Source organism: Phyllostomus hastatus, unplaced genomic scaffold (genome assembly GCF_019186645.2).
Source record: "Phyllostomus hastatus isolate PE091 unplaced genomic scaffold, TTU_PhHast_1.1 phas_scaffold_78, whole genome shotgun sequence".
NCBI lineage: Eukaryota > Metazoa > Chordata > Mammalia > Chiroptera > Phyllostomidae > Phyllostomus > Phyllostomus hastatus.
This window is the reverse complement of record NW_025334041.1, coordinates 47570108-47596274: the sequence shown is the minus strand read 5'-3', so window position 1 is coordinate 47596274 and position 26167 is coordinate 47570108. Positions and strand designations below refer to the sequence as shown.

The following is a 26167-nucleotide window of genomic DNA, read 5'->3' as shown; positions in this document are numbered from 1 at the left end:
AACTTGAAAGTCCCTTTACTGTGTCTTGAAAACTTCACTCACCACGCCCCTTTTTTCTCCTATGGGATTTACCAAGTAACAAATTCCAGTGCTTCTCAGGCATTCCAGCTGTGTAACAGGGCTTTGGCGTTTTCGAATCTCTTAAGTCAATCCGTAAGTAAAGGATGCTTCAAGGAGGCACCCCGTCAGTTCCTTCTAATAACCGCAGTTTGTCATGTGACACCTCCCCCTCCCCCTCAATGATTCTCTTTGAAAACCCCCCACCCACCCCACCAATAAACTAGGTTGACGTCTGTTCTTTATCTGCCAACATCTACATTTCCTTCAAGGTGGTAATCTTTTGCTTTTGTTATTTAAGTTCTGTTTTATTCTTAATAGTTACCCAATTGCTTTGGGGCTTGCATAAACAGTTAAAAAAACACGGCGCACGAGGCAGCCGTTTCGCTTTCTGCGCTTGTTGTTCTTGGCACTGGGTCAGTTCTATGAACTTCTGGTGTCCAACTGGTAGGACCTGAAACTCTGTGTTTAACAAGTGCCTGTAGTCAAAACAGTTGGCGTGTGCGAGCTGGGATAGCTGGTACTGACTGCAGCTGGGCGGCCGTCGGTCCAGGACCGTGCCGAATACGAATCGCGGTGCTCCAAGCCGGGTTTGGGCTTTTGTTGTTGTTTAGTTATGGGGCTTGCTTTCTTCTTCTTTTTTTTTTTTCTTTTTTTGTGGCGGCACCCGTGCTAATGTGGATCGCTTCAGGTTCCAAAAGTACAACATGTTTACAGTCGTCGTAGAATCAGATTAAGTTGGCAGCCTGAGTGTGTCTGTAAGTGGTTTTAGTTTACATTTCTTCTTCTAGCAGGATGTTTTGCATAATTTTGCTGATCTTGGGTTATTTATAGACTTTTTTGAGAAAACGGGGATGCATGAGAGTTTTCTATTCTAACTGCGGAAAATGAAATCCGTTTCTGCAGTTAGAGAAACGGCAGGGCATGTGTAACAGAGGGATAGTTTATCTCCTGAAAATTAATTTCTCCGCGAGGTCATTTGATTACATTCCGGAGCATACTCTCCGGCCGCCAATAGCATATCCTGATCGCTGTCCTAGGACGTGTTGTTTTCCTTCGGTCGGTCACAAACGGAGTAAAATGAAAGTAATGATGCCATTTCCTTTGGGGCGCTTTGGGAGGGTGGATGCAGTGATCGAGTATTGTTTCAGACGTCCGAAGTGGGTTTGCGATGGTGGTTTTGTCCAACCCGCAGGAGCAGTGTTAGCTGGTGCCCCCAGCTTGCCCAGAGGCGGGTTGGCTGGACGCAGAGAGCCTGGGGGAGGGGCAGAGGAAGGATGGCCGCAGGAAGTTGGTGGGTTTTCAAGTCTGTCCTCACCTCTAAATAATAGTGTGATACTCAGGTGTTTGTAATATTTAAACAAATAATCAGCTGTAAAATGGTATGTCAGCTAATGAATTCTCTTTAATTTCCTGGGCTGTCCTAGCATCTTTGAGGCATGGTGAGTGAATGAGAACTAAAGCCGGGTACATTTGAAATCAGTAAGCCAGAGTTAGAGCTTTCTGAAAGGGTTTCCCATAATATTTACTAGCACAGTTGGTTAAAAATTGCTCTGCTTTGCCCACTGAATGGCTGTGCAATTAAATCAGCTCTTGACAGCTACCTTGAGCACCTCCTATCTCTGTGTCTGCAGCTCCTGGAATTTGCATGGGTAAGTAGCACGTTCATCAGCGGAATGAATGTGGAGTCCCAGTCTAATAGTCCAGGAGAACGTCATTAATGAGACACTTCATTGTGCCTAGGGCTAAATATTTTAAACCAAACAAATGGGGGAAGAAAATGGTAAGCATAGTTTGGGCCACATGAAAGGCCCTCTAAGTCGGGGGTCTGCCCTAATCCTGGTCTTGGGTCCCTCAGGGACAGTTCCAAACCTCCCCTCACACCCACAGAGGAAAATGGAGTGTTGAAGCGGAAATTTCCAAGGTAGTAAATGTGACCATTAGGCTGAGGCTTGGCGGAGTTATAACTGCTGAGTGCCACCGCCAAAGAGCACATTTCTTTTTCTCTGTGTTTTTCTCATCTGTGAAACTTGGAGGGGTTGAGGAGTGTTATTGGGGGGAGGGGGAGTTTGTTTTTCCGGTATCCTCTAACCTTGCTTGCAGAAAATTGTCAGGCTGCCTTACTTTCGAGAGCATGCACTGTGCTTTCTCATGCTAGCCCCACTGAACTGGTGAAGGACAAGGCTAGCCCTTTGGTCCCAGTAGAAAAGGCTGGAGGTGTGGCTTGACTGGCATGGTGAAACGGTAGTTCAAACTCAGGATCAACTTTATCCATCAGATCTTCGGCTCCTTATTGCCCCATCCAAACTGGGTGAACTGGCTGCCTTGCCAACCTTTGATACTCTTTATTGTAACAGTGCAAATCTGCCCCATGGATGGGGTGCCTGTTACACTTCCTTTCCACCAGTGGATCAGATTGGGGTAGAATTTGAGACTTGCCTTTTGAAGGCCTCACGTTTGAGATGTGTGTCAGTCTGCGTGCATCTCAGCTAGCAGTGATTATGGGGGTTCACACCCTACTATGTAAATAACCTCAGAGTGAATAGAGATGTGAAGGGACCCTTCAGGCCTTTATGTGGGAGTTGGAGAGGGACAGCAATGAATACTGAAATGTTTCCCAGTCATCCTGCCCTTTTTCTTTTGCATTTGAATTGGCTGGACCAGCCTACCCTACTCTCCTTGGGAAAGTAAAGGCACAGCTGTTTGCCAGCCTGTTAGTTCTGTCTCCTGCAGCATGTTGCCCCTCCCAGCCCCTCCTTACATCAGCCAGACAACACCTTTCAGACACCTCCTTCCTTGCTTTGATTGTTCTCCAGCCCCTGTTACTACCACGTATGCACACACCACCACCCCCAGCCAGGGAAGAGCTCAATGACATATCTGTTGTTGGATTGATCTCTGAGTCCCATCTGGAGCTCTTAGCAGCAGTGAGCATTTGTGGGTTCCTCTCCTCTCCTGGCCCCTAGGAGAGGTGGTTCAGTGTGCCCTGCACTCAGTGGGAAGCCCAGGGCCAGGGAGCCTGAGCAAGGACCAAAGCTCCCAGATAGAACCTGAAGGGTAAGTGGATCCCTGGTGAAAAGCAGCACTGGGCCAGATGGTCTGATTGAGTTTGACAAACCTGTAATGTGCTGGCGGTTACCTCACTCTGCCATTAGCCAACTCACCCCCATGACCTTATCTTTTTCTGGAAGGATAGTATTGACAGATTCATCACAACCCATGAAGGTGAGAGGCTACACAAGAAAGTGAGCTGATAAAGTTGGTTTCTCCCAGGCTGTGACTTGAAGTCATACTGTTTCAGACCAGCTGCTAGGTACCTGTAGATGACCTCCGCCTCATGCCTCTAAGGGGGCAGGATTTGCCATATGTCAAGGATCAGGAGACCTTTCCCACCTTGACCTTGCTACAGTTTACCATTGACATGGCATACCCCAAACCAAGGAGGAAGATACATTCGATCTACTGTATGGCAGAGGTTAGGAGTCCCTTGTCCTCTGCCCTCCCTATTATACTTTTTCTCCCTTATCCAATGAACATGAACAGTTTTTAGGTAAACCAATTATATTAATTTGCCTGGGCTTTCATAATAAAATACCACAGACTAGGGGGCTTAAACAACTGAAATTAATTTTCTTACAGTTCTAGAAGCTGGAAGTCCAAGATCAAGATACCAGCGGGGCTAGTTCTCCTGAAGCCTCTCACCTTGGTTGTTGATGTTTGTCTTCTTGCTGTCTCTTCATATGGTTGTCCCTCTGTGCACACACTCCTAGTGTCTCCTGCTCTTCTTATATAAGCACCAGTCATATTGGACTAAAGCCCCACTCCAACTGGCCTCATTTTTGGTGTAATCACCTCTTTAAAGACCTTATTTCCAAATACTGTTATATTCTCAGGTCCTGAGGAATGGGACTTCACCATATGAATTTGGATGGGGGGATAGAATGCAGTACATAACACTGATCAGCTAAGCCTGGTCCTGCTTCAACTCTGCTGGACCAGCATCAGAACACTGCAGTAAGCTCCATGGTATAGAGAGATTCTGCTGTGACTTGTTCCTGCGTGTGTGTGTGTGTGTGTGTGTGTGTGTGTGTGTGTGTGTGGAACCAGGCACTGTCTCTTTGTGTGGGTATATCATCGAGGAAATGCAGTAAGAGAAAGACAAGAATACATTCAAAGGTCACAAGAAGTCACCAGTGGCTATGAAAGTCTGAGTTAGCTTTCAGGTGTCCCGTGATGTTAGGTGACTTCAGCAGCCAACCTATCTGCAGGTGACTATTGTAGGGGTAGGGTGAATAAGAGTAGCTTGCGGACCAGTGGGCTCCAAAAACACCTGACAGAAATTGGTACCTTCCCTCTGGGCCTCTTCCTCCAGTGGCTTTCTGAGCAAACTCCCTGATCTGTTCATAGATTCACTGGCATGATCCTCTCAGTGTATTCCCAACAGTTATATGTAGATATATATTTAAAATCTGCCCTCTACATCACTGTCCCTGGAAGTAGGAAGACAACTTTGTGTGGACTAGAAGAGGAGAATTTAGCCAGCTATTGCCTTGCATTTTAACTGCTGCTTTTTTCCAGAAGGATATGTAAGCCATACTAGTTCTCTCTCCCTCTTGCCTTACTATGGGACACCCTGACCCTGAGATGCTAGGGGCCTGCAGGTTGACCTCTGACAGCCCTTTGCAACACTTCCTCCTCAGTCTTGTTGCAGTGAGGACCATTTCTCCCCTGAGGCAAACACCCTCAGCTGAGACAAGAACAGGGTTTCTGGGGGCCTGCCCTGAGAACATCCAAACCAAAAGCCTAGTGTTCTTAGAAACTGCCATTCAAGACAGAAACCCAAGGATTAGTTGGGGTCAAGCCACAGGGGGAGCTAAAAGCAACCCTCTCAGCCCTTCATTACCTGCCAGCTCTCTGCTGCAGATTACTCAAGTCCTAGTCTTAACAAGGTGATGATGGAGAGACAACGTGTTCCTGCAGAATAGTGGAGACTTCATTACCCTTTGTAAGCCAGCCTGGGTTTTGGTCTGAGACGAGAGAGAAGGTGCTTGCTTCTGGGAGAGGAGATCAGAAACCTGTTCTGTTGCAACAGCACAGCTGCTCTGTGCTGAAAGACTGCCTCCCGGCAGCCTGCATGCATCTATAGGTTCTCCCTTGGCTTAACAGGCAGGTTTCTTACCAATGGAAATGGATTCGTAACAGTAATACTCTTAATACTCTTAATCATAATACTCTTGTGTTCACTCAACCCGACTCAACTATTAAACCTCTTTTACATGCCGACTTCATTGACTCCTCCCTAAAACCCTAGAAGGGCAGGTAGTGTCAACCTGAGAGCATGGAACTTCTGGAAGGACTTCCAGGATTCAGACTCGAGCTCTTGGATGCCAGTGTGCCTTCTATTGACTTCAGCTGCCTAATGCCTGTATTTGGATACCAAGAAGAAGGGTAGTTTGGGAATTGGAAAACCAGATATTTTTCTGTTATCATATTTGCTGTTGATTATAAAGGCAACATGTGATTGCCTGCTGTGCACAGTGCCAGGCTCTGAGATCTTGACTCTTGGTCTTTCCAACCACTGGTCAGAAGGGCTATTGTGAGCCTCCTTTGCCTGTTGTCCATGAGATCCTTACAGGTAAAATGAAGAAATGTGGGCCAAGGGACACTCTCTCCTGGAATGGTAGGTGGCTTAGCAGAGTCACACCTCAAGCGTGCTATTCACCAGTCCCTGTCATGCTGGGAGATGTATCAAGTTGCACACTTTGCCCTTTCCTCTTCCACATTATAAATGAGGATTTGTAAGAAGAATGGAATTAGTGGTAGGCTTCTCGAGTTTTCAGGTGGTAGATTTGGGAGGGAAAACAGCTATGTTAACGGGTCAGGATTCAAAAAGATCTCAACAGGCTGGACTCAATCCAATAAATGACATTTTTAAAAGATACCTGTGGATAAGTGGCCTGACAGCAAAGTGTATGAAATAAGAGTTAGGGGTGATGCAGAAATAAAATGTCTAGATTGGCTCTTCAGGTGCATTAATAGGAAAATAATATCCAAAACTGCTAGGAGCTGCTCAGACCCCATCTGTAATGTTCTTCCTTCTCAGTTCCACAGCTCAGGAAGGACAGCAGGAGCTAAAGAGAACCCAGAGCCCAGGAGGAACCATGAAAATGATATTTTATGAGGAATGGCTGAAAAGACACCTGGGATTAGTAGCCTGGAGAAAGATTTGAGGGAACAAATAGTTGGCAAAGTGTCCCGTGGAAGGGGCACTGGACAGGTTCAAGGTGACACCCATAAGGCAGAAATCAGACTAGTGTGCAGTCATTACAGAGCAGCTTCACATAGGGAAGAAACTGCCCCATGGTGTGCACTTGGAAAGCACCGTCCACTCAAGAGCCTGCAGTGGAGAGTCCAGGCTGGGCAGCTGCTGCCTGGAATGCTGAGACAGTGACTACAGGCCCAGAAGAAGGCTGACGGGGCTTAGCAGAGAGCAGAGAATGCCAACCTGTAGCATTTCTTTCCTATCTGGAGTTTGTTATTCTGTCCCATTTTAGGGTCTAAGACCTGGGTCCCTTTGATGGAAATGTTGATTCTGTCGTCAGAAGGCGATTGATCCCCTTGGTGAAAATGACCGCTGTATCAGGGATGAGGGGGCTGCCCAAGCGGAGCTGTGCCTCAGTGTCCTATTTGTAAATAGTTAGTGCACCCTGCTTCGCGCGCAGGTGTGTGTGTGTGTGTGTGTGTGTGTGTGTGTTACCAACCTTTTTCATAAACCTGAATTGGCCATGTTAAGATAAGCTCTCTAGGAGTGCTGGTCTCTTCTGTCCTGCTGGCTGCCTTAATTGCCTTAACAATTACCTCCTTTACATGATTCCAAGAAGAGCTTTGAAGGTAACTCCCAGTTATCCTGTAACTGATTGTTCTGTTTGTGAATTGTCCTGACTCTTATATTCTGCGGGCTTTTTTTATTGAGGTGAAATTCATGTAACATAACCATTATAAAGCAGACATTCGAGTGGCATTGAGTATATGCACAGTGTTGTGTGACTGCTACTCCTATCTGGTTCCAGATGCTTCATCACTCTGAAACAAAACTTCCTACCCACTAGGCAGTTATTTCCCCTTTTGTCTCCCCCCAGTCCCTGGCAACCACCATCTCTACAGATTTCCTATTCCGAACAATCAGATGAATAATTCATACAACATGTGACCGTTTCTTCTGGCTTCTTTCATTTGCATCATTCAGTTGCAGCATATATCAATACTTCACTCCTTTTTATAGCTGAGTAATATTCCATTGTGTGTATATATAACAATGTGTTTATCCATTCATCCATTGATGGGTATTTGGGTTGTTTCTACCTTTCAGCTATTGCAAATGGTGCTTTTAGGAACCTTCATATACAAGGATTTGTTTGAGTACCTGTCTTTAGTTCTTTTGGGTCTATATGTACTAGTGTAATTGTTGGATCATATGGTAATTCTATGTTTACTATTCTGAGGAACCACCAAACTGTTTTTCATAGAGGTGGCACCATCTTAACATTTCCACCAATAGTACCCAAGGGTTTCAATTTCCATTTCACTTTGTTTTGTTTGTTTTGCTATATACCCATCCTAGTAAGTATAAAGTGGTATCTTATTGTGATCTTGATTTCCATTTCCCCAATGACTAACAATGTTGATCATCTTTTCATATTCTTGTTGGTTGTATGTATATCTTCTTTAGAGAAATATCTGTTGAAGTCCTTTGCCCATTTTTTGATTGGTTTGAGCCTGCCTGTTTTTGCTAGAGCAGTGTAAATATTGCATTTAAAAAAAAAATCTTAAGCCACCTCTTTGCTGAGAACTTAGGCCACCTACTTATTAACCTGACACCTCTGATGAGGAGAGATAACAGAGTGAAAGAGGCTGGCAAAGTGCCCCAGAAGGATCCAAGGGCTCTGGGGGAGCTGGCTCACTGTCACTGTTCGTATCTCCGTCCTTCAGGTCATTCTGCAGCTCTCAGCAAACAGATTCTAGGAAAGCCGTTCACATTTGTCTCTAGAAAGACTCAGGCTCCTGGGCCACGGGGTCTGCCCTTTCACCTGTGTTTCTTTTAGGTATTGCAACATCCAGCAGGCCTCCTTTTGACTCTGAGTGGGGAAAGTGTGCCCATGAGCCCTGACCTGCTAGCCTAAGGTCTGGAGGACAAGGCTCACAGCCTTACCCTTGGAGCAGGTTCTCTCTGGCCAAAGCTGCAAAAGCTGCAAAGGACCAAGAGAGGAGGGCTGGACGCTCCTTCAGTGGGGCTGGGTCAGATGGGTGGTCAGACCACACCCCCTTGATCCCTCTGGCTCCATTGCAAAGAAATGGAATTGTAGAAACCAGTTCTGCTTTGCCAAGCAGCACAGCCCCCTCAGAAATAAAAAACTGACTAATTCTTCTTCATTCTGGGAAGAAACTCTTTATAAGAGTGGGCGGGGGAGGCGGGGAGCCAAGAACCCAGAGGGCCCACTGTCCTATTCCCCTGAGTAGATTTTTCCACGAGACACCCTCCCTCTGGCTTTGGTTACGTTGCCCACCTGCTGACAGGAGGTCCCAACCAGAGACAGTCTCACAAAGACGAGTAGGCACTGCCTAGCTATGTGGTGCAGTTTGAAATGATGCCACTTCCCTGCAGTGTGAAATGCTCCAGAAGAGCCATACTTCTGGGTCTTTGAAGCTTTTGTCTCTTCACAGTTTGTTTTTATTTTTTCCTTATTAAAAGGTGTGTACTCCTTAGCCAGGGTTAACTAAAGATTTATCAGGTAATGGATTTTACAAAGAAGAGTTGGATGAAACATAGGAAATATTCTAGTAGAAAATAAAGTTGCCCCAAACACACTTTCCCACTGAGTTTTTTTTAATTGAGGGGAAAGTCACATAACAAAATTAATCATTTTATTTTATTTTTTAAAAGATTTTATTTATTTATTTTTAGAGTGGGAAGGGAGGGAGATAGAGAGAGAAACATCAATGTGCGGTTGCTGGGGGCCGTGGCCTGCAACCCAGGCATGTACCCTGACTGGGAATCGAACTTGCAATGCTTTGGTTCGCAGCCTGAGCTCAATCCACTGAGCTATGCCAGCCAGGGCGAATCATTTTAAAGCATGCAGTTCAGCAGCACTGAGTCCATTCACAGTGTTGTGCAGCCATCACCTCTACGTACTTTCAAGACGTTTTCATCACCTCCAAAAGAGACCAATTAAGCAGTGACTCCCCACTCCCTTCTCCCCCCAGCCCCTGGCAATCACTAACCCAGTTTCTGTCTCTGTGGCTGTACTATTCTGGATATTTCACACCAGTGGAATTGTACAACTGTGACCTTTTGTGCACCATTGTTGTTGCTTTTTGAACACCCCCACCGCACTCTATTGAGGGCATAAACTTTTTAAATATACAGAATAAATGAAAACTCCCTGCTTGAATTAACAGTTGAAATGTCCCACAAAAGTATTTTTCCATCTTTATAATGATGTCTCTACTCTGTCCAAAGCAGAGTGGTAGGTATTGCAGTGAACTCTGCCCGTCAGGATGGACAGGCCCCAAGTGGCAGCGGGGGCTAGAGGGGGAGGCCTGAGGCTCCTGCAGGCTGCCCGGGACCAGGTGGAGGGGACAGCAGCTTGCACGTGGCCATTGCTCTGTGGGGCGGCAGGAAGGCCCAGCCCTTCCCCAACAGGGACTGCTCAAATCAGCCTCAGAGGAGCCCGCTGACTCTGACCACACCTTGTGTGTGTGGTTCAGGAAAACCCAAGTTCATCTGCCAAATTCAGGATACAACCCTGACTGTTCCGGGCTTTTCTTTCTGCCTTTCCCTAATCGCATCTGGGCGTGCTCTCTTAAAGGGGAAGTGGTGCGTTCTGACTGGCCAGGGCCCTCCTCCAGGAGCCAGGAAACGGCTCCCACAAGTCACATTGCCCAGCGTGTCACAGGCTCAGCCTCCTTATCCTAACGGCAAGGCTGCCTCCCGGGATGTGTAAGTGTGAGCACAGGGCACGTTGGCCACACAGGATGGCACGGGGCTGGGCCCAGGTCACAGAAGAGAGAGTCTGGCAGGCGGAGCATGCTGTCAGCCTACGATCCAGTTAGCGAGCCTGAGCTTTAGCAGAGACGGTGCTCCTGAGCTGTGAGCTGGTGCCAGAGCAGAGAGGGCTGAGGCTTGGAGTGGGGAGAGGCGCTGCCTCAGAAAGAGGTCAGGAGTAGGAGGCTGGGTTGGGGACCAGTCTATTTTGGACAGGCTTTCTGGAGGCACAACTCTTGGGGCCTGGGAAGGAATGGAGTGGAAAATTTTATAGCACACCTGTCGTAGCACCAGGAAGCCAGCTGTAGTAAACCTCACCACCTTGTCCCCCCCACCCCCACTTCTCTGCCTTTATGTGCAGTTCCAAGGACATGCATTTATCTTTTTGGCAGTTATTTTTCCTTGTCATTTGTATATGATATGCGTTAAGAAATGTTTCAGGTCTCTTTTAGTCAAACTTTAAAATTGCTTGAAACTAGTGGCCTATGTTTTTCTTTCTGTCCTGTTTGTGGATGGTCCTGTGTCCAGTGTGTACAGCGCTGGGCCCTGAGTAAACCACTGGCAGACTGGCTGGCTCGGTGGGACGACTGGCCGTGTATCTGGCCTGGTTTCTAACTTGGGTTTAGTTTCCTGTGTGCTCACGGAGAAATTGAGGGGAAAGCTCGCGCGCACACACATACACGCACACGCATTCAGTGCTCACTCAATGTCACAAGTGAATGACTGGTAGGAAATCGGACCAATCCTATATTTTATACTCCTTTCTGCACCAGGTACTTGTTTGTATGGTAGTGATAGTTGGTCTTAAACCATGTAAAAAAATCTTTGTTTTCATCAAAATAACTCAGACCTTTTGCTCCTAAAGAAGGAGCAGAGAGAAACTGGAGGAGGCTGGAGGGGGCGGGGAACGTGTGTGTCTCTGTTGGCATATACTGACAGGGCACAACCACACCCTGTTTCAGACAACTTCCTGTTTGCCACTGCCAACTGCCACTCCAAAGAGAACAGAAATGGTTCCGTTATTAGTGGCTGCTATGGGACCATGACAGCCTGTGGGGTGAGTGGTTGTGAGTGACACTGTGAGCCTAGCAGTGAGGTGAGACTTTGCACCTTCTATTGTAGGAGATAATGGCCCTGCAGTCTTGAAATTGGAGGTCGGAACAGATAGAAATCAAGCAGTGGTGGCCTTTCCTTGCTCAGCTTGTGGTCCTTAAACAGTATGCTCCAGGATCTCGTAAGTGAAGTAGTCTTAATTCAGGGGCAAGGAGAAGGCAGAGAACTGCCTACTTAGGAGAGCTACTACTTGTGTTCTGTTTTAATGTACATTTTCAAGTATTTGGGGAGCTTATGTGAAGTGCCTGCTATGAGTTGGCACTGTGGTAGCCACTGTTCACGTGTCATCAATCTTCACAACTCTCATTTCTTCAACAGTGGAGATAGTGCGTGCCTATCAGGGCGAGACCCTGGGCTAAGAGCCAGGGATGAGAGACTGAACAAGACACCTGCCTGCGAGGAGTGTTCAGTGACAGGATGCCTGGCCCAGTAAACCAACGATCACAACATGTGATGTGTGCTAAGATGTGGCCCTCACTGTACTGCAGGGGCACCTTCCCACTTGTAACGCTAATGTAGGCATTAATGTTCCCATTTTTGTAAGTAAGGAAACTGGAGCTCATGGGGTTAAGTTATTTGCCCAAGTCACAGAGCTAATGAGTGACAGAACTGGGATTTGAGCCCAGATCTTTCTGATTCCAAATACTGCAGTGTTTGGTCCCTATTTCTCGTGACTCCCAAAGCTGGTGCAGGGCATGAGAATCACCTTGGGACCTTTTAAAAAATACTGATTTGGGGGCCCTGGATCTGTCCCAAGGGTGAGGAGCCCTCTGCTGCACCAAGTGGCCTCTGAGGTAAATATGTGGTCTGTGTTCTTTCTCTGCCTCATGCGTAAGGATCCTCCCTCCCTTCCTTGAGGTATGGGCAGGACATGCCTGTGACAGGGACAGAGCTTTTTAATGTGCTTAGCCTAAGGCCCCTGGGTAAAGGCCACTGATATTGCTTATCTCAAGATAGTATTGGGAAGAGTATAGCTGCTCAGGCACTTTAGACATTGGGAAACCCTGTTCATGTATCTTCACCCCAAAGATCCCTCAGACTGTGCCTCCCTCTTCATGAAGCTTTGGCTGCCTGGTGCACCTGTCCTTTTGGTGCCCCTACAACCGAGATGATGTCAGCTGTGCCATCCTCAGGTAGAATCCAGCAGCTATTTCTAAAAATTGAAGCCATCACTTTTCACCTAAGTTGTAGTGGCTCTGTATTTAAACTCATGTGACTTGCATGGTGCGTATGTCAGGCAGTTGTGATGGGAGGTGACTCTGATGGGGAAGTTCATGCCAGTGGAATTCCTTGTCAACCCCTCCACTCTGTGTTGGTTCTGGACATGTGGGAACAGTTGGGGCAATAAAAAGCCCAATTTTAAGAGGATTGCAGAGTCCTACAGAGCAGGAGGGCTGTTCACTTGCCTCAGATCCTTCAGGCAACAGCTTGCCTCCTGAGGGGTAGCCTGCTCTCCACTGCTCAGGGTAACAAGGTGTGACCAGCCCAAGATCTGGGGAGTGTCTCCTGCTCCAAGGGAACCCTCTGCAATGACAGTGTCTCTTTTATCACCTCCATTTTATCTCAGTGCCTGGCACATGGTAAGTTCCAAGGAAATGATCAAATGCATGAGATTTGACTTTAACATGTTTTTCTCTCCTTCCTACCTTTGTATTTGCACCTATTTTCTCCCCTTTGCTCTCTCTGGTTAAGCACATGATAATGGTTTTTGTTCATTTGTTCTTTCTTTCTTTCTTTGAGGGAGAGAGAGAAACATCAATTTTTGTTGTTCTGCTTATTTACTCACCCATTGGCTGACTCTTGCATGTGTCCTGACTGGGGATCGAACCCACAGTCTTGGCAAATGGGGACATCACTCTAACCAACTGAGCTACCCAGCCAGGACTGTTTGTTTTTCGTCTTCTTCTTGTAAGGACTTAAAGAGCTTTAACAAAAACAAAGTCTATTAAGCAATCCATCCTATATCCTTCTTTTTTTTCACCTAAATACATGATATATATAGTATATGTGTATTAAACGTTTTATGTTTTTATAAAGTAATGATTAGTATTAACATATTTTTGTGGTAGTTTTAATCGTGTTTTTCTTTCTTGTGTGTTTGGATTTGCATGTATTAGGGGAGCTTATGTGAAGTGCCTTCTGTGAGTTTGCATTGTGGTAGCCACCGTCCATGTGTCATCAGTCCTCACAACACTTCGACAGTGAAGACAGTGCATGCCTACGGGGCGAGACCCTGGGCTAAGAGCCAGGGATGTGAGACTGAACGAAACACCTGCCCTTGACTTTTCCTTAAATTTGAGATAACCCTCATACTTCTCATTTTCAGTTGTTTTATTATAGAGCATTCAGGTTAATTTTGGTGTTTTTTTATTGTTGTAAATAGTGCTGCTTGAAGTTACTTCTGAAATTTTTTGGAGGAGGGGGATATTTCCTGGGGGTCTATTTTCCAGACTAAAATTACCAGATTACCAAATCAAGGCTATAATTATGTTTTAGTTCCAGTGGCTGTTGCCAGATTGCTCTCCAGAGAAATGTCATCCCTTAAAAGTACCCACAGTGGTGTGTACATGTTCTGTTTCCCCACAGGTCTGTATTTGCTGTTCTTGTTTGTTTGTTTGTTTGTTTTGGTTTTAGGGTTTGTTGTTGTTGTTTTTTTTTTTCAGCTAAGTTAGGTGTCTAGTGAGGACATCCTTAGGGGCTATGGCAATATTTTGGGGGTCCTGAAAAGTCCCTGGGACTCCCCAAATCCTATCTAGTGGTGGTTGGTGCCACACATTTGCACCTGAGCATAAATAACCAGTAGAAGAGTAGGTCTGAGGTGGAATGCTTCTGCCAGGAGGGGAGAGATAAGAAGAATCCCGTGTTTCTAACTTCAGAGTTATGTTCTGGACCAGCCCTGAAAATGGGGAACACTTTGTGAGGAATCATTTTAGAGGTTTGTTGCTGAAGTGCAGAGGAAAGAGAACATCCTCCCAGTAGTGTGGCATGGTAGACAGGGTGCTGGCTCCAGGGCCAGGCAGGCCTGGGCTCTTCTCCCAATTGCTGAACTCTGCATGACCGTGGTCTTGTTTCCCAATTTTGCTGAGCTTTAATTTCCCATCTGTAACAAGGAGGCTAATAGTACACGCTTGTGGGGTTGTTGGGTAGATGACATGAGCTGGTAAGTATAAAAGTAGCTTGCACAGTGCCTGACACATAGAAGGCACTCAAGAAATGCTGCTTCTCTTCCTGACCTAATGAATGGGCTCAGGGTGACCAGATAACCAAGCCTAGGAGATTTAAGATCGGAGTATGTGAGCCGCCGGCCCACACCAGCATTTGTCAGAGTGCCCCACGCAGTGCATGTTGCTTGGCAGTGGGTGGGAGGTGAAGGAGGAAAAGAAGACCTGGTATAAGCTGATTGGTGACAGGCACCCGTGGTGTAAGGAGCACCTGCCCAGCCACCCAGACCCTGGTATCTTAAAGAGGCAGTACAGCCAGAGCAAGGAATGAGCATGCCAGAGAAGCTCACAAGCACTCCTGGCACATGAACAGCTTGGCATGCTCTGCTTGCTACTCACAGCCTGCCTCAGTTATTTGACTTCCCTGTGTCTTCATTTCCTTTCCTGCTGAAGAAGGTTGATTCAGTATCCCTCCTCTGACAACCATGACACTGTATTTAGTGTCTGAGTACAGTTGTGGCAAATGAGACCACAATCTCAGATTTTAGCCCCTGCTTCTCCACTTAATAACACTGTGGCTTCGGGCCAGTTTCTCAAATGCAGTTGGCCTCAGTTTCCATAGCTGTAAACTGGGGAAACACCTCCCTCACCAAGTAATTCCTACATGGTTCCCCTTGCTGAGGTCTATGCTCTGCTCCTCACCCTTCAACTCCAGTTACTTTTGGAAGAAGGTCCTTGGAATTCCAAGCTATCTTTTATGGAAAGCATCCTGACCACACCTACTAAAGCAGATACAATTGATTGATAAAATAGAACCTGACTAATGATTTGCCAAGTACCTGCCCTCAAGGGCAGAGGCTGAAGGAGACTCAGTGCTGTCAATGAGAACACCTGGTACTAGTGTAAGCTGAGGGAGCTTACCCACCATGGTGGGCCACAAGTGACCGTGGTGCTCCTCACAGTCTGTTGGGAGGGTATTGGCCCCTTAAAAACCATATTGGAAAATTCCCAACAAGTTTTTTCTAAAACTGGAGCAGGGCACCACATTGGGTATTGGCATCCAGTTCAACCATTCACAAGGCATCTGTGCTGAGGTTTTAAATGCAGGACATTGATACTGTGAGTATGAAAATATCTCAGTGAATAAGCAGGGGGAAGGTGAAGGCTCTGAACTTTTACTGAAAGGGAATTGCTTGAGAACCTGGTGGATTTTATCTGTGGAAAATAAGGAGAGAGAATTGTGGAGACACCGGGGCTCCCCACATTTAACAGATTTTTAGAATGCTGAGAAGTGGGGTCTCCCAGCACCCACTCAGCTAGTCTCCGGGATTGTGCCCTGGGGTCACACATGGATGGTTAATGTGTATATGGTAAAGTAAGGTCTTAGGACAGCCAGCTGCTGAGCCTGTGGTCTGGACTTACTGTGGTGGAAATGTAAAAAAGTAAAAGGATTTGGCTTTTTATTTCTTTGGTCCTGGGGTCCCCAACTTTCTGGTTGAGATCATAGGCTGTGGCATGGGGCTGCCGATTGGTACCAAAAAGCTGCCCAAACCCCTTGTTTCTTTCCTCTCCCTAGAGGAGTCGGGTACACTGCTGAAATGCCCAGTCACGGGAGGGGGCAGCAGGCTCTTCCGGATGATTCCCAGAATGCAGCATCTTCTGGCATTTCAAGTAGAACTCAGAGTTAAAACCACAGGCTCTAACATCATGACCAGATTTGATGTTTCCTAGATCCATGACCTTGGGCAACTCATACCTCTGAGTCTCAGTTTCCTCATCTGTAGAATATAGATAATAATAGTACCTCTCTTAGGATATTGCAAGAATTGAATGCTATAAGGTAAATCAAGTGTTCAGTAGCATGCCTAGCCCATAGGAAAGCCTTAATAAATTACTATTACTATTGGCCAAAGGACAGAAGGGGTGAGACCAGAGGTTGGTGATCCCAGAGCACTCACTGAGGTTGTATTTGATATCATAGACAGTTAATTCTGCATGGGTGTTCTGACAGTGATTTTGTTTCACTTCAGTAGGTAAGTGGTACTCATATTCAACATTAGCACAATAGATTGGTTTGAGCTTTCTGTCACACAGTCTGGAAAGAAATGTGTTGCATGAGCTATAAACTACTGCAGCCTTTCACTATACCTCAAAGGAATGATCCTAAATCACTTTTTAAATAAATTGGTTTTTTTAAAGCTAGACAATAAGTAGATAGTAAGAGAGGTGGCTAAGTAATTTAGAGCATGTCAATGATTGAATATTACCATTTCAAATGACCTGTATATGGGAGCTAGAAATGTATAAATGGCGTAATGTCAGCTGAAAAAGAACAGTCCAAAATAGCAGTTGATTACAGTCCAATGTACAGATGTTACCACATCTATGTATATTAACAAAGAGAAAATTTGGAGGGACAGACTCTTTTTCTCAAAATTGCTTCAGTCTATGAAATATTTCAATAGTGAATAAAGAACACAATGTTCTATAAAGTCTTTCTAAGAAGGGCAAATGAAACTTAAGTAATTATAAGGATATGTCTAAGGTATTCCCTTGACCAAAACACAGAGACAAAAAAAATGAGTAAGCCCATAGTAAGTGAGGGCTTATATCAGAATGATTGCAAAATAAATCTGGAACACTTTACTCAAAGACATTCTACCTGCACAGCAACATCTTTTTACAAGAAACTAAGACCCAGAAAAAAAATACAATAAAAATTAAATTAAAAAAAAACAGAAGGAAAGAAACTAAGACCCTATCACCAGCCCACCCCACTTCTCTGCCAAAAGTCAAAACCCTGGAAGTAATCCACAGACAGGTCTTTACAGACTCAGGAAACACAGATTGAATAGGGATTGGATCTTTCTGGGGAAAAAAATCTCCTCACTCTGCCTGACCCAGGACCAGTTCTGCCTACTTTCAAAAGCTTAACTGAGTGGATTGTGAAACCCACCTCCCAAGTGAAGCTCTCATCACTCTGGCCAGGGTCCCACTTTATTCTCACCAGCACCAGTGGCTGTCAAGCTAGGTCTCTGTGAAGCTCAGTGGACAGAAGTACAGATCTCTTTGTGAGATATCTTGAAATACTAGTAGATTTAATTCAGTCTGAACAATGTGAAACAGTTTCACAAGTAGGAAATGCCTTTTTAACCTGTTTATTATAATATAAAATCACAAAAAATTGAGGGTAAAAGGCTATCTTCAAGTTTTGATGAATAATCTCTCATATGCAACTTGTTCTTTCAGTTGGTCATTCGTGAAACTAAACGATAAAACCAAGAAAAAAAAGCTTATTCATTGATTTAATCTGTTGTGAGTTTAGCAGCAGGATCACTACCCAGAATTCTCTGGGAAAGTGATTTTAGAATGGCTGGTCTGGCCCATTCATTTTGTCCTTAGTGGCATCCTTCCTTGTGATTCATCTTTGTTTATTTGTATTATTTTAAACTCTTAGTGTAGCAAAATAAAATTTCTTTTTGTTATCAAGGCTTATCTTCCCAGCAGAACTGAGGAATATTTCTGCACATCCTTCTCCCCCACCTCTAGCCAGCTTGAGCAAGTGATAGCAAGTGAGTGAAGGAAGACTGCAGACAAATCCAAAACAGTAGTGGTAAAAAGCAGTCTTATTTTAGTTTTGGAAACCTCTGCCAAAAAAAGAAATTGCTAAGCAAAACATTTCTGAAGGGCAGAAAAATCTGAAGTGAGATGACTTGGTTCTAGTCTCAGCATTCCCTCCAGCTAGTTTTGCCCTGCAAGCTGGTGACAGAGCACCTCTCCAACTGATAACCCCAACAGTCAGCAAGGAGGTAGGATGAGCTGACTTTTAAAATCCAGTTCTAACCTTCAGTGATTCTAATTGATATAGTTTAGTGATTCTAAACTATACTTGCTAGTTTCCTGGTTCCAAATCTTGGTCACAGTACACCTCGTTTCCTGCCGTCCTGAGAAGTGGTTAGGCCCCATTCTTTGTGTAGCCATTGGCCCTGACCTTGGTGGGTCACCTCGCCATTCTGGGTCTTCTCTGGCCAGTCAGGTGTGAGGAGGGTAGAGATGCCTGGCTGCTTCCTGCCTGTCTCACTGGGGTTGTAAAGGCCAGTGCAGTTTTATGAAGGCTGAATTCCTCCAAGGAAGATCTGCCTGAGTAAAATATTTCAGTACTTCAGCTGTAATTAGTGCTGTAAATTCAGGAATCATGAGGGATAAGAAGAGAAGGAGCAGGTGTAAGTATGCCTTGTATTTATGATAATGGAGTGGAAAAGGCCTTAGAAGCTATCTAGAGACCCCCTTCATTTACAGATAAAGACATGGAAACTGAGAAAGTGTAAGTGGTGAATTCTAGGCTGTAAGCCTACTAATGGGGTATGGTTAGAGCTGGAGCCTAGATCTCCTGCCTCCAAGCCCATGGTTCTTTCTGCTACATCAAAACAGAGGCCCTGGAACTAGCTCTTGGTTTTCAAAACCTTCAACAGGATGGCTCTGGAAACCGAGCATGTATGCATGGTCTAGTCTGATTCAGTGCAGAAAAATTACCTGTAGAGTCATATTGTAGGCTACGTGTTAACACTGGTCAGGTAAAAAATACCCAGCAATCACATGACCCTCAAAAATCCACTTTTCCCCACAACTCTCACTTCATCATAGGGCTAGAGTCAGTCTGCTTTGAGACAACTCGGTAGGCGCTAGTACAAGGGAGCACAGAGAAACACCACAATCCTGTTTCAGATAGCCAAGGTTACTCTGGCTTTCTTCGCCTAGGTCAGGTGCCTGGGACGGCAGCCAGAAATGTCTCACTGGTGAGAAAAGCCTGGGACTCAGCATGGAGGTGGAGGGAGAATATATTCTGCCATCTTCATCCCCCACCCTGTTCATATTGTGTTCAACCCAGAGTTCCAGACGTGTGATCTCTAGTTCTTCCCTTCAGGACATTTGTTACCATTTCATTTGTTTACTGAACACATATTAATTCAGCACTAACTATATGTGGCACCCTACGGTAGGCACAAAAGGATCAAAGAGGGCCCTTAGGATTCCAGAACCTTTGTGTTTTGGGGGTCTAGGATTCCTTCTGTAATGTTGTACAAAGTTGAACATGTATGAATGTGCATTCTTCTTGGGAGAGGTCCTTTGATCAAATCTGTTACCCTATAGCAATTGAGAACCACCTCAAGGGGGGATACTAGAACTTTACTTCATGTACCTGCTGTCCCAGTCAAGTGCCCTCATCCTACTCACTGAGTCCAGACCATGAGGCTGACTGAGTGCTCATGTCTGCACAGAGCTCTGGTATTTTCTATTGCACCTCAGGAAGCTGTGCCTACTCTCCTCTGTGGATTCTGCCTGAAGCATTGATGTCCTCCTGCATGTCCTGGCTTAGCAGGTTTAACCCCAGGCCCCAGAGACCCCTGGAGAGCCCACAGGTATGACATGTGGACAGAGGCTGGGCCACTCCTGGCTCTTGAAGGCTTTTCATTTAGCCCTTGCTGGTCCTTCTGACCATAATGACCCTGCTGCTGGTCTGGTTCAAGAATTTCCTATTTATTCTCTTGGGAGTCCTGCCCTGCCCACTATGCTGAAGGACCTTGTAGTCTCTGAGCAGCTGCCTGGGGATCACTTTGGGTATATGGTTATCCCACTGTGTTCAGGTGACACCTGGGTCCTCTCTGCTACTCCTGTGGAAGTTGTTTTGCAGAAGGAAGGCCTGGTAAATGCCTCTGGTAAGAACCTTGGTCTGGTTCAGCATGCCATTTGATACAGAAATTCAGAATGTCATTGCTAGTTAGTGGGAGAGGAATGGATGTCAAGACAAAAGGTAGTCAGGAGGCAAAGAAAAGAGGTTTAAATAAATGTATTTTCATGTTAAGTTACTGATTGGAGTTTCTACTGGTATTTGTGGAAACATTATTTTTAAAGTTATAATAAAGAAGTTAAATAAAGGCAATTTCTCATTCAGAAAAGAAAAAGAGAAACCCTAATCAGAGCTGAGGCTTTGGGGACGCAGACGTTGCAAGATAAGCACTTTCTCCTTGTCTGCTGTATGTGAGCGTGGCATGAGTGTGTGAGAGACTCGCTTGCTACAAATGATGTGCTGAGTTCTATTCTTTCTCCCTCTGTAGAGAGAAGACACGCTTCAATGTGCAGACCTTCTTCCTCTCCAGCATCTCCACCCTCCAATTCCAGGACATCACTAGTACAGGTGAAAACAAAAGCCTGTCTCAGCGGCCATAACTCTGCCAGCAGCACCTCAAAGCCATTCAAAACGCCCAAAGACAATCTACTTACCTCCAGCAGCAAACAGCACACAGTCTTTTCTGCAAAAGGATCAAGAGACAAACCATGGTAAGTGCCCGGTGCTGGCAGCAAGCAGCTCTCTGTCGCTCCTTGCCCCTGTCACCACAGGGAACAGTGTTTACCCTCTGGCTTAGCTCCCAGGTGTCATGTCTGAGGAGGGCAGGGACAGAAAACCCACATGATGGGGTGAGGAATCAAAACACTGGAGGGAATACAGGACCTTAAAGTGCCATATGCATGACAGGAGAATTTTTCTCCTGCTAAGAGCTGAGCCAAGCTGTGTATAAGAAAAGGGTACTGGGGAAATATTCCTTGTCGATATGGTCATCTCTAAATTTTCCACCCCAGTGAAGAGAAGTTTTGGTGTAAATGATCAAAAGTACAGTCAGTCAGCTCAGCAGGAAGCCAGGCCAGGCCTGCAGTCCTGGGAGGCAGCCCCCCTGCACAGCCTCCCTCCTGTGAGCAGCGGGGTCTCTGCTCCTGGAACAGCTGCCAGCCGACGCAGGTGATCAGGAACTGACCACAGGAGGAAAAGAGCAAATCCAAAGAGAATGGTACCCTTCTGTTGGGTGAGACAGAACTGGTTACAGGTAACTGAAAAATCAGAGACTTTTAATTCATTTTTTTATCTCAGTCTTCACCAAAAAGTCAGAAAAAGTTACCTGTGGAATGGACAGACAGGAAACTAAAGTGAAAATAAGAACAGGAAGCAGAAGATTAATTCGGGCAGACCTCAGGGATATTGTGGGTGCCAGACCACCACAGTGAAGCGAGTATCACAACAAAGCGAGTTACAATCTTGTGATGATAGAGGATCTTGCCTTCAATTTGTACAAAATGCAAAATCTGTGTAGTGAAGCAAAGCACAGTAAAACAAGGTATGTCTGATGCCTGTATCTTAAAATGCTGAGGGACCCAACTTGGAAAACTGAAGGACAGCCTTATGACAGAGCCCCTAGCTTTATCTTTCAGGTATCATTGTGGAGTCTGATTTATATATTTAAAAAGAAAAAATATTCTGTTTATCAGTGATAGTTAATTATATTTAAGTTCATACCTAGAAAAGCCGGGGACTGAAATCAAGTGTCAATCAGCTTGTCACTGCACACTGGAAATTATGATCACTTTATAAAGAACTAATTATGCCAGATCAAGTAAAGAGCCTCGTAACAGAGTAGAAAGGTTTAGCCACAGCTGTCAAGGAGGGGAGTCACCCATCATGACTGCCAGGTGACTTGTGGGCCTTATAGACAAGCTTTGTTCTCATCTCATCGTTAGAATCTCAGGCCCATCCTGTAGGAGGATGTAGCTGGTTAGGGAAGAGCCTAAAAGTGACAGTCGCCTTGGTGCTGGGCCTTTGGGAGTGAGTCTCCCTCTAATCGATGACCTTGGAAAGCACTTGAAGATTATTTATTGAGGTAACATCATGTGTCCTGATGTAAGCACAAGCTCCAGAATTAGTGCCTGTGTACGAATCTCAGCTAGGTGCCTTTGGACAAGTTGCTCAACCTTGGTTGTCTCGGTTTTCCTCTTCTGTAAAATGGGCTAATAATAGCACTATCCCATGGGATTGTGATGAGGATACAGTGAGCTATTTTTTTATACAATCAGCAGGTGCAATGTCTGGAGCACAGTATACATTTGATAAATAATTGAGATAATCTTATTATAATCATGAGTATCACATATGCCAAAGGACAGAGCTCCTATAACTGGAATAAAAGTCAAAAAGTCAAATCTCCCTGAAAAAGTAGAGAAGTGGATCTGACTCTGACTGAATTTGAAAATGGAAAAGGGTAAAATAATTCAGAGTCCAGAAGTGAGCTACAGAGACACCAAATGAGGAAAACTAGGCAAGGGGCTCAGGAGGAATAAGCTGAAAGGAGACTCCAGGGTCACAGAAGATCATAAAAGGAAGACAAGAAATGATCAATGATAAATGTGGCCCCAACGGGATGAGCCTCAGCAACAAGAATCCTCCCAGGAGGCAAGCCTTTGGGGAGACCACTGGGGTTAGGTTAGTCTCCACCTTTGATTCAACTAACTCAACACACACTTAGTGAGACCTGTTGAGGGCAAGGCCCCTTCAGCTAGAGGCAGAAGGTGATTATGAACTAATTTGAAAAATCTACCCAGAGCCCAAAGAAAAACAACCAAAAGGAGTACAAGGAGGGAAATACCTCACAAGAAAAAAACTCCAAAAATGAGAGCACTTGCCTTGTGTGAAGAACAGAAAGCTAATGGGCGGGCAATTTACCTCACTTGAAGTAGGTAGATATTCTGAAGACAGACCCAGGAGTGCACTGTGGAAGAAGCTCAGCATTGATTGCAGCGGCCTCCTACCTAATCTCACCTTCAGTCAGCCAGGCTATAATCCCCATACCCACCATCACAGACACATGCTGGGAAGGCTGGTGAGATTTGGCTTGGAGACTTACAGGGCTCAGCCTCAGTTCAAGGAAGCTTCCCCAGAGAGCAATGTGGAAGAATGGACACAGAGCTAGAGGCAAGAAAAGCCAGTTCAAGGGAGCATCCTTCTAGTGGCTAGATGGGATACTGCCTGGTTCATGAATTACTTAATAAAGCCAATTTAGAGCTTTAAAAAAAAGAAAGAAAAGCCAGTTCAAGTCCCAGTTTGGTCACTAACTTCCTGTGTGACCTTAAACAAGTTATTTCTTTGAGTCTTGTTTTCAAGCCTGATTATTTTGTGATTCTAAGTCATAATATTCCCTCAAAACTTCTCAAGCTTCCTGAATTAAGAGTTTAGCCCCTCAGCTGCACATAAGGGACTATTTACAAACTGCCTCCAAACCCCTAATCCAATCCTGATCATACAATACCATCCCATTACTCCAGCTTCCCCAATACATCTTCCCCTGGTACCTTTGCCTAGAATATCCATCTGTCTTTACTCAACCACTTAATGAGCATCTATTATAGTACTATGTGTCAACTCTACAACAAGCACTGGGGTTATATAGGCCCCACTGATGTTCCCATGGAATGTTTATGCCAATAGAAAAAAGCCTGGATATAGTTCAGGACCAGGTACACAATTGGCCAATGGTCTTCATCCCCTACTCACTTCCTCCAGTCAGACATTCCTAATATAATGCACACCCTGTACAACTGCACACTGCAGCCCTGGGGATGCAAAGTTAAAGAAGACAGACACTGTCTTAGGGAGTCTGTAAAAAGACATAAGTGAACACAGAGTACAGTGTGACAAGAGCTAAGATATTAGAACCACAGAAGGTCACCTAACCAAGTCTGTGGACTCAGAAAGGGTTTTCAGAAGAGGTCACACAGAGCTGAGTTTGAAAGATAAGTGCAAATGAGCTACACAAAGAAAACCATATTAGAATGGTAAATGTTAGATTATATATTTTTTACCACAATTAAAAAAATTTTTTAAGAAAATGGGAAGGGTGTCCCAAGTAAAGGAAACAGAATGTGCAGAAGTGTTTGCATGAGGGGGAGGCAGATGAACTGGGTAGGCGGGCTGGGTGAATTATAAAATTCTACCGTATGCACTAAGTTCAGGAATTTGGACTACCCCCTGAAGCTGCATGGAGCTGTTAAAGGAGCAGTTTTTAATTGTAGTGAGATCACTCTGACAGTATCATGCAGGATGACTTGAAGGGCCCCTCAGGAAGCAGCAAGAACAGTGAGGATACTTTGATGTAATCCAGGTGAGGCATGGTGACAGCCTGGACCAGGCAGTGATAGTGGGCATGTGCAGAAAGGGCCAGATGGGAGAAATATTTAGAAGGAAAATTCCACAGGACTTTGGAGCTGGTTGTATGTAGGCCTTGCAGTACAAGGGAAGAGTTGAGGATGATGTCTATGGTCTTGACTTGGACAACTGGGTGACTAGTCCTGTTACTTCCTCCTCCTCAAGAGAAGGATAGAAAGGTCCAGAGTTTAGGGTGGGAAGGAAAGGGTGAGTTTAGCTGAGAAGTCAGTGGAATTTGAAGTATCTGAGAAACATCTACAATCTACATAGAGATGCTGGTGGGCATTGAATGTATGGACCCAGAGGTCAAGAGAAGGAAATGTGTTGGGAATGGAGATTTGAATGCTGTCAATGTAGACACGGGCATTGAAGCCATGGGTACAGATGGTGCCTCCCAGGAAGCTATAAGGCCTAAGAAGAGCAGGGGCCAAGGTCAGGGCTCTAGAGAATGGGGATCTGGGGAAAAGGGACCTGAGGAAGTAGGGACTGCTAAGCCAGAGTTCTTTGCACAGCATTCTGTGTCCTCTTTCCTGGCCCATATCCTTACTGATCCTCACTGGCCACCTTTTTCTCGAAGTTTTCTCTCATTGCCTTGCTCCTTGGCAACCACTTGATATGCTGGTGTCTCTTTTTAAGCCCAATGACACCTCATTTTCACTTTACCTGTGGCTCTTTGTGTGATGCCATAGATTAGGCTTACTCTGCTCCTTCTGCCCGGTAGTAATTGCCAGACCTCCTACATAGTAGGTCCTCACACTCAGCAAACACAAGCCCCTTCTCAGTAAGTATTGGGTGAATTGAATGAAATGGATCTGATCATTGAAATGGATTGTAATATTTCCATTCCTGGAGACTGTAACTTTTTATCTACAATTGTTTAGACTAGCACTATGCAATGGCCATATAATATGTGCCACGCATATAAATTTTTTTAAAATTCTTACCCAAGGACATGCTTATTGATTTTAGAGAGAGGGGAAAGGAAGGAGGGGGAGAGGGAGAGAAACATCCACATTTCAGAGAAGCATCAAACAGTTACCTCTCATAACTTGTATGCTACCTGATCATGCCCTAACCAGGGACCAAACCCACGACCCAGGAATGTGCCTGGACTGGGAATTGAACTCATGATCTTTCAGTTTATGGGACAACACTCCAACCAACTGAGCCATACCTACCAAGGCCACACATGTGATTTTAATTTCTTTTTTCTAGTAGCCACATTGAAAAAATGAAAAAAGGGCAAAAATAATTTTAATAATACATATTATTTAACCTAACATACCTACAGTGTTATCATTTCAACATATAATCACTGATATAGTATATGTTCTTTTTTTGTGCCTTCTAAATGCTTTGTACATTCTACACTTACTCAATTTGGACTCTGAATTTTCATCAGAAATACTTGACCCATATTCAGATATTATTTAAAATTTATTATTATAAAATAGATTTCCATATCCAAGTTGTTCTAAACATACCTTTAAACATTTCTTAACAACTGAATCAAGCACCTCTTTTTAAGTTTTAATTAATTAAAATTAAATGAAATTTACAATTGAGTTCCTCAGTCACATTTTAAATGCTGAACAGCCACAAATGGCCAGTGGCTGCTGTTTCAGACAGCACAAATGTGGACACGCAGGCCAGGTGACCCTGGGCTGGTCTCTCTGGTTCTGGGACTCACAGGCATGTTAAGGTGGCTCCTTGCTCTCTGTAATGTTGTGCTTCCCGACAGGAGCTGCTAAATTCCAAGGGGAAAGT

General features: G+C 45.0%; 1 protein-coding gene across 11 annotated transcripts in view; it reads left to right on the top strand.

Moving 5' to 3' along the window:
- Positions 1–26167, top strand: part of ATXN7L1 (ataxin 7 like 1) — a 232518-nt gene that overhangs the window by 155140 nt on the left and 51211 nt on the right. For 6 of the 11 annotated variants that reach the window (XM_045826986.1, XM_045826984.1, XM_045826983.1 and 3 more), the window contains exon 4: positions 20490–20712. In XM_045826986.1, the coding sequence (XP_045682942.1) occupies positions 20490–20712 (223 nt within the window). Of the gene's footprint in view, positions 1–582; positions 816–9986; positions 10055–11259; positions 11334–11377; positions 12007–12411; positions 12793–20489; positions 20713–26167 lie in introns of those variants that run through there. The other 5 variants (XM_045826990.1, XM_045826993.1, XM_045826994.1 and 2 more) reach the window with 5 other exon arrangements.